This window comes from Pipistrellus kuhlii, unplaced genomic scaffold (assembly GCF_014108245.1).
Source record: "Pipistrellus kuhlii isolate mPipKuh1 unplaced genomic scaffold, mPipKuh1.p scaffold_m20_p_12, whole genome shotgun sequence".
Taxonomy (NCBI): Eukaryota; Metazoa; Chordata; class Mammalia; order Chiroptera; family Vespertilionidae; genus Pipistrellus; species Pipistrellus kuhlii.
In genome coordinates, this window is record NW_023425427.1 from 46,580,512 (window position 1) to 46,594,426 (window position 13,915).

Below are 13,915 nucleotides of genomic sequence, written 5' to 3' on the forward strand. Positions count from 1 at the left end.
GAAGGGAAGCAGGTAGGGTGGGGAGAAGGAAGGGAAGCAGGCGGGGCAGTGACCACAGCAGGAGCGCTATTGAAGAAATCTTCCTGCAAGGGGTATCTAGTCCTATATAATAAAGGGCTAATATGAAAATTGTCCCCATGACCAGAAGTACAACCAGCAGGCAGGCTGGCCAACCGCCAATGTCTCCTCCCTCTAGCCAGGTTGGCTGGACCCCACCCATGAACGAATTCATGCACTGGGCCTCTAATATATATACTGAGTGGCCAGATTATTATGCATTCAGAGATCATAATAATCTGGCCACTCAGTGTATATCTGTATCGATGGGCTGTACTATCTTGGAGTGAAATAGATTAAAAACAAAACCGAACCAAACCGAAAACAGCTGTTTCTAAAAAACAAACAAACAAACAAACAAAAAATTCAGATGAGTTAATCACTTTAAAGAACAATAAATTAACTACTGAGTGTCTACTGTATGCCAGCCACCATAGTAAGCACTGCAGTGAAAACACCGAGAGAGAGGAGTTTTCAGGTTAGTGGGAAAGATGGATGGACATGAGCCATTACAAAACCAGAGGGTGAGAAACACAGGTGTCCATTCATAGAGTGTGACTGGAGCAAAGGGCGAGGCTCCTGAAAGTGAGAGGGTTCCAGGGAGATGGCATGAATGTTGAGCTGCACTTTGAAGGGTGCAGGGGAGCTGAGCTCACTGTTCTGGAAATGGAAGGGCGATGGCCATTTGGTCTGGCCACATGCAGCCATTCTGATCAAGTCACCTGCATTACACAGTCAGCAGCCAGGGTCCTGTCTGTAAAACATTGTGCTCTGAATGTTTTGCTAAATCTGCAAGAAATGCTTTTTATTTTTTCATGAAAGATGTGGCCAACCAAAGTTCATTAATTAGAGAATGCTTAGTTCATTTTCCCACTTTTATTATTTGGAGGCTTCCAATTAGAGCCTCTGAGTAGCAAGGACCACAACACGGGGAGATGGGGATGTAGCTGAGAGCAAACAGAACTGGGCTTTATACAGACAGGGCAGCTTTCCTGAGCTTAAATGGGGGCATTTCGGGTCATTTGGGGAAGCACACTTAAGAAAGATGCTTACGATCAACACACCAGGGCAATATGGGCTCCTCACACCTATGTGTTCTCTCCTACTTCCTGGCAGTTCCTTCCGGTGTCTGACTACTCACCATCTCCCCTTGGAGGGTAGTCCTTAGGATTCTATGGTTACAAAGAAAAGAAACTTTCTGGCTAATGTGAAGATGGAAATTCTTTGGAAAGAAATGGAGGAACTCCCTGGATTAAGAGAAAATCAAGACTCGTGTTTAGAAACAACAGGCACTGGTTCTTTTGGGGTTCCGGGAAGCAGACACTGATGGGCAGTCACCCTGCGGGGCCAAATCAGATTCAAGTATTTTCCCTTCCGTTTCTGTGTCACTTACTCAAGTTTCCAAAGCCAAGGAGAGAGACTGAATCAGCTGGGTTGTATGTACTAAAAGAAATAGAGATCTGCCCCATGGAAATCAGGATGCTGCACCCAACGGAAGAGGAACCCCTCCCCAGTGGGGTCTCCCTCTGGAACTAGGGTGACATCCTTAGAGCAAACCTCCATTCAGGAAGTCCTGATGATGCCTTTTGGCCAAGATGATCAAAACCAGTATCTGTGATGATCAGAGAGGGATGGTCCACATTTCTTCACACAGTGAGTACAAGTAGCCGGGGGAAGCAGCACTTTACAGACAATACTGTTACTTGAGCACGTCAGCACTAAAAAAGCAAGGAGGGTGGAAGGTGAAACCCTGGGTCGATCTGGAGGTTACCATACAAATTTGGGCTCCAGGGTGCTGACTTGCTGAACACGGGTCCTTCCATTAGGAAAGCCAAATGGTTAGGGGAGCAGGTGATAAGAAACCTGGGGAAAAAATCCATCCCTGAAGACAACAAGAGGACAGCATTGCAGAGCTGAGTCCTACCCTGGTCCCTCATGGCCTCTGCCATGGTAGTCTGGGGCGTTTAACCAGCTCCCTGTGCTTTGACTGTGTAATGAGTAAAGTGGGATGGTACTTGCCATCTGTACATAGATTTTACTTAGGTTTTATAAGCCATTAGGAAACTGCAGGGGTTCATGCGGAAGCTGAAATCCATTAGGGCAGAAACATCAGGCAATGGCTTGACTTGCTCACACTGGCCACACATTCTTCATTCTGAAACAACTGGTCCAACGTGGGCCAGGCCATGCTTCTCAACTCACCTTGGAGCTTCCAAGGTTTTCATCCCCTGGCTCACTTCCTATTGGGGCTTCCCTTTTCATGTGACTTGAAGACTTACCTTATTCTCTGGCTTCGACTGTTGCTCTCTTCTTTGAGTCTGACTCAGGTCCCCACCAGTTGCTACTTTCAGCTGTCTTGCTGAACACCCCAGTTCCAGGACAGTTTTGGAGCCCTGTAATTTGAGTGACAAATGCTCTAGTCAGGAGCCCTGGCCTTGAGAGGACCTGAAAAATAGTGAAAAAAGCCCAAGCTACTTAAATCTAAGCCCCAGCAGTGCAGTGGGGAGTCGTCTCTATGCCCCCACATATGTCTTCCTTTGTTTATGCATAAACGCTCAGTAGTTTCCAATCATTCTTTCTCTTTTTTTCTTCTATTTCATTAAACTGCCATGCAATATTTTTGTGCACTTTTTAAAAGCTCTGCAAAGACGGTTTTCAGTGATGGGTGAAATGATGTCTATAAATAACTTGCAAATCAATTTGTTCAGCTTGTAGAAATCTTAATGAAGTAAGGTGCTGTTTAATGTGCAAAATAAAAAATTCCATTTTAGTTTAGAGTATGGAACTAATACTCTATGAAAACAGCCTTGAATTTAGAGTAGGGAAAACCCAGGTGTGATCACCCTGGCTTTCTGGTTTACTACCGGTGTGGCTTCAGGCACTGTCATATCACTGCTCTCGGACCTCAGTCTCTTTTACTGCATAGCAAGGGAATCATGTCCCCCTTTTGTTGTACTGTGACAGAACCAAAATGAGGGAACATACAAAAATGTTGCTGAGCATCAAAACCTGTTTGGCTCAGTGGATAGAGCGTCAGCCTGCAGACTGAAAGGTCCTGGGTTCGATTCTGGTCAAGGGCAGGTACCTTGGTTGCAGGCCTCCTGCACACCTCCAGCAGGGGGTGTGCAGGAGGCAGCTGATTGATGTTTCTCTCTCATTGATGTTTTTGACTTTCTCTCTCCCTTCCTCTCTGTAAAAATTCAATAAAAATATATTTAAAAATTGTTGCTGATAAAATGCTGAGTCCCTAAGGCAGGCTGATGCCTTTCTGTTAAATCTGAACTTGAAAGATAATCTAAAAGTGATTGCAAATAGAATGGAAGAGTGGGAGGGATGGAGGGAGGGAGGGAGAGAAAAGAAAGAGTGCCTTAGAAATCATATTTTTAAAAATCAAATTCTTCCTTTTCCTAACACTGGTTTCTGTATATGAAAAGCATCTGAAAAACAAAACTGACTTTTTAGGAGGAACAGAAAAGACAACTTTAGTGCTTATCAGTCTCTCAATGTACTGTTCTATTTTTGGCCTCTAAATGTACTTCATTGGGAGAACACCATGTTTTTAAACCTCTTCATATTGTAGATATAAAAAAGGTAAGAGTTAAGGTATTCAAAGGCAATGCTTTCATCTATTGATTACTTGTCCTTGGTTTTGGATAGGGCCACCAATGACTAGAAAGGAAATAATCACATTTGTAGTAAAATTGATTTAATAAAAAATGAATAAGCTAATAAATAGTTATGGTTCACTTACTATGAGTCAGATCCTGTGCCACAGGGTTTAATTCAAACATAGACAGACGTAAGGATAGATACACAGATGCTTACAACAAGAGATCAACACTCTCATGAATGTCATCTCGTTTACTTTTATAAATGCCCTAAGAGTTGATGGTATCTCCATTTTATACACAGAGACATACACTGTAAGAGCTTATGTGGTTAAGTGACCAGGCTAAAAGTCAAGTGGCTGACAAGTATGTATTTTTCAGATCTGATAACTGATTGGTAGAGCTTTAAAAACGAGAGGATTTTATAATTGTAAAATTTAGTCACTAATCAACATTCATTTAACAATGTTTTACTAAGCACCTTCTATGTGCTGGGCATTGTGCTAGGTACTTGGGAGACTACATGAAGAATACAAAGTTCTACTTCATTCAGCTTATAGCCTAGTGGAGGCAAGAGATAATAAATATAGCAAGTATGATAGTGACATACAATGGTAAGTGCTAAGAAGAAAAATAAAGCAGGTTGAGCCAATAGAATAATTAGAAGGACGAAAAGCAATTACTCCATTGAAGTCACAAAATCTATAAAGCATCTTTTTCCTTATAATTCAGAAAGGAAACCATGTCTTACCTTTTAATACTGGCATATTTTAACTATAGAGAAACTAAACCATGTAATTAAGAGAATAAAAAAAGAAGCCCTCACCAGTGTGGCTTCATTGGACTACCTATATTATTACTAACCTAATATTTTTTAAAAGTAGATTCACTTTTCCTTCACTTAAATACCTCATTGATGGTTCTAGGTAATAAATTTAGAGGAATCATGGGTTTAATATACAAGTAATATACTTTTAATAGTATATGTCTGCTGGAGCTGAAACTGGTTTGGCTCAGTGGATAGAGCATCAGCCTGTGGAATGAAGGTCCCAGGTTCGATTCCGGTCAAGGACATGTACCTTGGTTGTGGGCACATCCTCAGTAGGGGGTGTGCAAGAGGCAACTAATTGATGATTCTCTCTCATTGATGTTTCTAACTCTCTATCCCTCTCACTTCCTCTCTGTAAAAAAAATCAATAAAATATATTTAAAAAAATCATATATGTCTAATTCCAGCATGTCCTAATTACAAGAGTTTCATTGAAAGGTTAATAAAACTTGGGGACTCAAACAAGGGCCGAGTCACATATGTAATCACCTGCTGGAATGGCTGAAAGGCACTTCCCTCAAACATGAATAGGATGACTGTTTGCTGCCAGACAGCTCAAGGTATCACAATCTACTTGCTATTGCCTCCTCTTGGCTAAACACCTGAAGAGCCATAGGCTATTCCCCAATCTGACAATGCTTCTGTACCCTACCCTTTGAAGTGTATTATCTCCACCTTGCCTTAGGACAAATTGTATTATAAAAAGCAAGAGTCCTGAGAGAACTTAGAACTTTAGCTCCTTTAGCTGAAGCTCCTCTGACTCCCAATGCCTTTCAAAATTATCTTATGTCTCTGGACTCTTATTTAATCTATGCAGTCTTTCTCCAGATTGCTGAACCCTTCTAAATGCTGGTACAAGAACCCTGGCATATGTCAAAGTCAGCGTATAATCATTTTGTACCATCTAAAATCTTTTCAAGTGCCACAGTGGTATTTATGCCACTCACTGCAAAATACCAGGATATAGAACAACTACTGGACTTCAAATCAGAAACTCTACATGTGAGGATAAAAGTTCCTCCCCTGAGAATTACTCAGGGAGCTCGTGCTTAGGGCTGTTTCCATGCCCCCTTCTGTGCTCCTCCCCTCTGCTCAGACCAAAGTCTTAGCTTGACAATGAGGGACAGTAGGTTTGCATCAACTACTGGAATTAGGAAGCTGAGTACAACAGTCAACTGTGGGCCTGTTGCACGAAGTACGTGCACTATTATTACCTCCTGGCCCCAGAAAGGAATGAAAACTGACCAAAGAATTAATTGCATTTTCCCATCTCTAAAAGCAGTGGTTACCTGAGGACAAACTTAGGTCATAAACGAATGGTAACACAATTAAAAGTAAAATTTTAAAATTCTTTCCATGCTTCATGGAAAATTCTATTAATCATAAACAAATGACTTATCTCTAAAAAGTCGTAGAAGAGTTGAAACCTGAACCTTGAAAACAGAGTTTCAAAGGCCGATTTCAAGAATGTTTTTTCCCCCATCTAAACTTGACAGACAATAACAATGGCCTGATTAGATTTTCTTTGAGTCATGCTTGAAAAAGTCGGACTGTAATTTAGGTGCTATTTGAGCCGAAACCGGTTTGGCTCAATGGACAGAGCGTCGGCTTGCGGACTGAAAGGTCCCGGGTTCAATTCCGGTCAAGGGCACATACCTTGGTTGCGGGCACATCCTCAGTGGGGGGTGTGCAAGAGGCAGCTAATCGATGATTCTCTCTCATCGATGTTTCTAACTCTCTATCTCTCTCTCTTCCTCTCTGTAAAAAATCAATAAAATATATATTAAAAAAAATTTAGGTGCTATTTGATGGTAAGCTGCAATACTGCATGAGGAAACTGAAGCCATCTTATTGACTTTTCTTTTTTATTCTTAATCCTCACCAAGGATATGTTTTGATTGCTTTTTAGGGAGAGGAAGGGAGAGGGAGAGAGAAACATCAATGTGAGGGAGAAGCATCAATCATTTGCCTCCCATTCCCTTCCCGAATCAGGGATAAAACCAGAAACGTCAAAAGTTTTATAATAGGTCCCAATAAATGATATGCCATATTCAGCTATTTTATACTAAATGCGGTGTAGGCTACATATTGGAGAAAATTATGAATTGCTAAGGTGAGAAAATGAGCATATTTTGGGCATTTTGCAGTTGTAGTCCAAAATAGAAATGCTAAGACATTTAAAAACATGTTCATCAATGTTTTAAGGTCTCATCAGTGAATTAAGTCCCTCAGATAAGTGGTTGTATCAAAAGCTTTTAAAATTGTAATAATTTCTGCAATTATATAACAAATGCCATATTTCTTTGGCACTAATTTCTTCTAACTAGACAAATCAGTTGAAAATTGATAAAAGCATGAGAAGTCTGTTATTTTAATTGCAAAAGTAAATGATACATGAAAAGTTATGAGCGGATTTGTTTATTTTTTAATTTTAGAAATACTGTATATTTAGAAATGTTGTATAACAAGTAGTGAAACTTTAAAAATATGCATATATAATAAGTTGAAATAAACATGCTCTTTTTCTTTTTTTTTTTTTTTTTAGGGGAAAAAGGTCTTCAAAGAATACAATTTATGCTTTCTAGTTTTCATTGGCTTCATAAGTACTCACTACATTGTAAGGTATAAAAATATCAAATCACTATATTGTATACCTGAAACCAATATAACTAATAAAATACTATACACCAACTAGACTTAAATTTAAAATTAAAAAAGAAATTAGCTTTGGAAATGGAAACAATAACTCCATTCTTTTGATATGGTCACAAAGTTCATCTGAGAAATAAATTTGTAATCTAATCACAATTTCATATTTGCTGTACTTCCAAAAGTCAAAACTGGATCCTTCTTGATTAATAAACATGAAGGCCATGACCAATAATGCAACAAAGCAAAGCATAAAGGAATAAAAATGTTTTAATATGGAAAATTTTTATCAAATTAAATTTACCTGGCTAGTTGTTTAGATTTATTCTAGCAAGTACATCTAAGGTGAGGATGCTAACACAGATATGTTTGCAAAAATAAAGCAGTAACCAAGAAGAGGACCTCTCAGATAATCTCCGCCAGCTCTAATTTTCCATTCACCCATCCCTTGATCATTAATGATTTCCTTCCTTCCTTCCTTCCTTCCTTCCTTCCTTCCTTCCTTCCTTCCTTCCTTCCTTCCTTCCTTCCTTCCTTCCTTCCTTCCTTCCTTCCTTCCTTCCTTCCTTCCTTCCTTCCTCCATTCCTCATAGATAGTTCCTATGGGCCATCTACTCTGCGAGACTCTGAGAATATGCAGAGGAACAAAATGAAATGGGATCCAACTACAGTCCATCAGCACAAAAAGTGGGAGGGAACTAGACGCCAGAGTCCCTAATACACATGGAATTGGCCAGCTTCTGTGGATCGGAAAGGAGTCCACCTGGGTGACATGCACTCAGCACATAGAGACCTTCTGTATGGAAGCTGCAGCCTTTCTCTAGCACTTAGTTCAGTCAGCATGTGACAACATGCTTCCATTCATTTAGAGTTGAAGACATGGAGGCACAGAGAGGTGATCTAACTTGTTGAAAGTCACAGAGCAAGTTAGACATCTGAAATTAGAACCTGTTCTATGGCAATGATTTAAGCTAATGCATTGAGAATCTGCCAGGTATTTGGCTCAGAGTCTGGAACTGGGAATAAGAAAGATGAATAACACTCCATGCCTGTCTGGAGGTGCTGACACTCTCACGCTGGCAATGGCTTGATGGAGGAGTTTGGGGAATTATTTTAATATTTGATCATTTTTTATCTCTGAGGACTGTGGCAGAACAGAAACAAACCTGGTACTGTGTGTGGATCAGAACATCTGATCAAGTACACAGGGGGAAGCAAGTTCAACTTGGCTGCCATCTGTAAAACACAAACTAAAAAGACATTTTTTGCAGCTATCAATCTTGCAAAAGTTTTAAAATAACACTCCAGGTGGAGAAATTGGCCCTTTCATGTACTGCTTTTGGATATGTAAATTTTATGTTTAGATTCCCAAATTGCAGCATGATGTGTAATAGTTTACAACCAGGAATGATATCTAAGTTCAACAGAAAGTGAATGTATAACTAAATTAAGGTTATGTTCATGCAATATTAGGTTATATAAGGCAGTTTTTAAAGATTACTTTAATGACCTGGGGAACTACTCATCATCAAATGCTAATGAGAAAATAGAATATTAAGCTATAGCCAGCATGATCCTACTTTTCTAAAAATATAACATACATACATATCTCTATTGCATGCATCAAAATAATACCAGTCATTATTTTGGGGGTGGTGATATTACAGGTGATTTTTATTTTCTTCTTTTCTGTGTTGTCCAAATGTTCATTAAGCTGATTCCATTATTCAATAATTAAGGGAAAACACAATGTCTTATTTTTTTTTTTTTCTGATGAGATTGAATCTCTGAAATGAATTGCCTGCTACCAACTGGTTTCAGGCTCCATGACTCAGCCTCTGCTGGTCTGGACACAACAGACTAGAAAGGCCACGAGACCATAGCCTCATGACTCAGACCTGCTTCACTGCTTACTGGCTAAATCTCTTTAGGACAAACAGGTCTGAGCCTTTGCAATTTTACCCATAAAATACGCCTCACAGATGAAGTTTAGAGAGGGTATAAGAAAAATGCTTTGAAAAGCACTATATAAATGTAAGTTATGTCTTATATGAGATAAATAAGATAGAATAACAGATGCTAGAATCAGATTGAGGCTCAAATCCCAAATGATCACTTCTTAATTTTATCATATCACCCAAATTATGTAACCTCTTTGAACCCAAGCCTCATCGATTACAAAGTGCAGATCCTAACACCTTCTTCAGAGCATCAATGGGAACCTAGCACCTGTGCAGTGCTCAGTGTAGGTTAGTTTCCTTCCTTTCTTAGGCTCTGCCCTGCCCTTACTACGAAACAAGGATAAAAATATTCCAGCAGCAGCACTTCCTGTTCTCAGTTAAAAGCATATTTATTTTTGATATGTTTAAGATGTATACACTTGATCTTAGCCAAAAGGCCGAGAAGCAATGATATGTTTAAGATGTATAAACTCTTCCTTTTTTAAAAAAAATTTCTCTACCCTTTATGGTTTGGACCTATAGCTAGCACAAAGTCAGCATAACTTGGGAAAATCAGGATTTTGGACAAATTTTTCAGGGAATCATTGGATATCACAGTCTGCCATACAAAAGCTCAAAAGCTTTCACACTTCCCACTAGGGCAGGCAGAGCAGAAGGTGAGGACAAGTCTTTGCTTTGGTGCACTGAAGTTATTTCTGCTATTAAGTCTCCTCAGATTCTGGGTTCATCTAAATATATGTGTGACATTCCGCAAATGTGCAGAACTCAGAGTTTCTCAGGCTCCTGTCAATTGACAATCTCACATCTTAAATGTTTCCTTTAATTAACCTTCTCCATTTTCAAATCAATTTTCTCACTTCCTTGTGGTGTTGCTGCTTTTCTAAGAAATGCAGACCTCAGGGATCTATATTTCAAGGATCCAAAGATTCATATGTCAAGCCTGGAACTCTGTAAACAAATAGATACCTAAGCACATCTGCTATCCCTCCCGCAGGCCCACATTTAAAAGTTTAAGGATCAAGATTAAAGTATCAGGGGATCCAGTCTTAAGTTTTATTATTTGACCTCTGGGCTCCCTTTTGTAAAGGTCTTTTCTTATGGAAGCTTTGAAGATGTTTGAAAAAAGGAGCAACTCACTTCAGTCTCTCCCTGTTCTGGGAAGATTCATCTGTAAGATGCCAGGAGGTTGACTGGCAGGGTTGGTCCAAAGGGGAGGTGACAGTGGAGGCAGATCAGACAGGAAGGGCAGATGAAGGGCACATTGTGGCAGGTTCTATTGGTGCCCTGTCCATTTCCCTGAGGCCTTAGGTCTGGCTGACTTCTGACTGTTAGCATCTACTTCCCTTTATCTGACAGCTGAAGAACTGACAGCCCACACCCAGCAGCCCTCAGCCAATGACTCATAGGAGTCAATGCATAAACACCCCAGCTCGCTTGCCCTTTGGGTGGAGGAACTCTGAGGTGTGCTTTATTCATTTCCTAATGCTGCTATAAAAAAAGCTTGAAGGCTTAAAGCACATAAGTTTATCTAACAGTTCCGGAAGTCAGGACTCCAAAGTGGATATTATCGTGGTGTTATTAGATCCATGTTATTTCTGGAGATTCTAGTAGAGAATCTATTTCTTTGCCTTTCCATCTTCTAGATGCTGCTCCCACTCTTGGCTCCTTCCTCCATCTTCAAAGTCAGCAGTTTAGCACCTTCAGCTCTCTCTGACTCTGACCCTGCTGCCTCCCTCTGGAGATTACTTCAGACCCCTTGGATAATCCAGGATGTCTTCCCAACTCAAGACCCTTAATGTAGTCATATCTGTAAAGTCATCACATTTACCAACCAATTCACAGGTTCTGTGGATTAGGACATGGCTATTTTGAGGGTACCACATCTGTGTTTTACACAATCTTCTAGAGTTCTAAGGAATGAGTTCTAGGATAAAAGCCATGGAGAGTCAGAGGGGATCTGAGTTTGAGGAGGTGATACTGAGTTTGGTTTTAGTAGAGGTAACATTAGGACAACAAAGTGACAATGTTAGTAAAGGAGTAGAATGTCTCCTATGAGACAAAAGCTTTGAGACAACATGGAAAAGGCTGTGCATAGAACTTTTTTTTTTTTTAAATAATCTGTCAATGAAAGAAATAAGAGATCCAAAAGGCATTTGCCATCATTTGAGGTAAGAGAATAACTTCCACTCCAGAGGAGGACTGCAAATCTCAGAAGGGCCTGAAATGTCTAAACAGGAGCTCACACTTTGCCTTTCAGAAATGTTTTTCACCTTGTAGTACTTCTATACCACAGGCAGGCACTACTCTGAACACATTCTTTAAAAACAAATTCTAGTTATAAGTATATTAGAGACCTGGTGCATGAAATTCATGCACTGGGTGTGAGGGTAGTGGGGAGGGTGTCCCTCAGCCTAGCCTGCACCCTTTCCAATCTGGGACCACTCGGAGGAAAGTCTGGCTGATGATTTAGACCCAATCCCACAGTTGGACATCCCTCTCATAATTCAGGACTGCTGGCTCCTAACTATAGCCTGCCTGCCTGATTGCCCCCAACAGCTTCTGCCTGCCAGGCCAGCTTGATCACCCCCAACTCCCTCCCCTGCAGGTCTGATTGCCCCCAACAGCTTCTGCCTGCCAGGCCAGCTTGATCACCCCCAACTCCCTCCCCTGCAGGTCTGATTGCCCCCAACTGCCTTCCCCTGCTGGCCTAGTCATCCCTAACTGCCCTCCCCTGCTGGCTTGATTGCTCACAATTGCCATTCCCCTGCTTGCCATCTTATGACCACATGGGGGCAGCCATCTTATGTGAGGGTGTGATGGTCAATTTGCTTATTACCTCTTTATTATATAGGATAAGGCCTATTATTCTTCCCATTTTATAACTGGTCCAAAGATAAGAGACATTAAATAACTACCCAAGATCCTATGGATAATGGTAGAATCAGGATCTGGAACTAAACTGATTCAATTCCAGGGCCTTTGATTTTAATCACCTCATTCTCCTGCTTTGGTTTTGATTATAAAGAAAAGAGGCATTCAAGAAGTGGTTTACAGAGGAATGGGTACCTAGCAGCTAGCAATAGCAGCAAGCCATCGCCTGAAGAGTAAAGGGAGAAATAATGTTACAAGAGTCTAATAGGAGCTGTAGCCATCCAAGAGGGGCTGCTCACCAGGAACTGAAGTGATGCCCAACCTCTCTCTCCTCCCTTCTGCCTGCCTTCTGTCATGGGCCCAATTCAACTGGAAGCAAGAAGGCAAAGAGCTTTGGTTACTTACTCTTCAAGGTTCAACATCCTCAGGGACAGAGAAGAGCAGAAAGTGTACTGAGTGTAGGGGAGAGATGCAAATGGAGAAAAAAAATACTTTAAAAGAGTGTATTCCATTCATTTTTACCAGGCTTTTAGCCCATAAGCAATTGTAATAGTAATACTTAACAGGACTATATATAAATATGTTATGGCTTAAAAGGAGCCACTAAGATATTCTGTTCATTAAAAATTGAAATTCTTAAAAAAAAAAAAAAAAAGAAGAGAGAGAGGTGAATTATTCAGCATCATTCTAATCAAAGACTTATTCCTCTTTGCTCTCTTGAAACCAAACACATCAGGCCTCATCTTAATCTCATCAAATTTAATTAAATGCCACTATTTAATTTAATCTCACCTATTTTAACCCAGCTGTTGCACAATCCAAGTCTAGAACTGCTGAGTCAAACCAGTTAATACCCAGACCAACAAGAAGATGTAGTGTCCCAGAAGCTTGTCCTGGATGGGTATCAATGACAAAATTACAAGATGTCAACAGAGTGAGCACCTTTCGTTTTTCATTTTGGCAATAAATAACCCTATGATCTTAGTCGAATCATTAAGCTCTCTGTGACTGATTATTAGTCTTTATCTACAGCAGAGGTGGGGAAACCTATTTTCTGCCAAGGGCCATTTGGATATTTATAACATCACTCACAGGTCAAACAAAATTATCAACTTAAAAATTAGCCTGCTATATTTGGTCAAGCATTTAATTAACTCACCTCTAATGCCTTGGCTGGGCCAGATCCAATGATTTTGCAGGCCTTATATGGACTATGGGCCAGACATCCCCACCCCTGATAGAGGTAGAATTAATAACACTTGTACCCTCTTTGAGAGATGTTATAGCAGTTAATTGAAAATTTTGTTGTGACTTTTTTTGTGAGTTCTATGAGCCAAACTGGTTTTGGCGAGTTCTAATACAATAGTAGTAATTATGTTAATTCAAAACATACCGTAGTCAACCTTTTGTTTTTCTACAAATGCAGAATTTTGTCAAATCTTTCCAAGCAAATTATCCTCTGTACAATTGCTACTCCTCAAATACTGCGTGTGTTTTTTTCAAATACTATTTTTGATAATAAAGAGAAAGGTCTTGTTGCCAAGTAACATACTATCTATTTGCACCCAAGTGTAACCTGAGTATGTTGAGCCATCCCAGTTATTTTGATCAATTCCTTTACTACCATTATACCTAACTTCTTATCAGAAGCAAACTCTCTTCTTTGTGCCCATTGGATGTGTAAGCTGAAACAAAGGATAGTTATTGTCAGGTAAACAGGACATTGACTTTTTGGTCAGTTTTAAATCACAGTTGTATGTTTCTTTTTTTTATTTAAATATATATTTTATTGATTATTTTTACAGAGAGGAAAGGAGATGGATAGAGAGTTAGAAACATCGATGGGAGAGAAACATTGATCAGCTGCCTCCTGTACACCCCTGGGGATTTGCCCACAACCAAGGTCCATGCCCTTGACTGGAATCGAACCTGGGACCCTT

At 40.1% G+C, this 13,915-nt stretch overlaps 1 protein-coding gene across 10 annotated transcripts in view; it reads right to left on the reverse strand.

Annotated features, from left to right (window-relative positions):
• The window catches only part of SLC24A2 (solute carrier family 24 member 2), a 224,575-nt gene that overhangs the window by 147,230 nt on the left and 63,430 nt on the right, over nucleotides 1-13,915 (reverse strand). For 5 of the 10 annotated variants that reach the window (XM_036434161.2, XM_036434162.2, XM_036434167.2 and 2 more), the window contains exon 3: nucleotides 2,337-2,450. The exons of the other annotated variants lie outside the window; for them this stretch is intronic. In XM_036434161.2, the coding sequence (XP_036290054.1) occupies nucleotides 2,337-2,450 (114 nt within the window). The remainder of the gene's footprint in view (nucleotides 1-2,336; nucleotides 2,451-13,915) is intronic. 10 annotated transcript variants of the gene reach the window in all.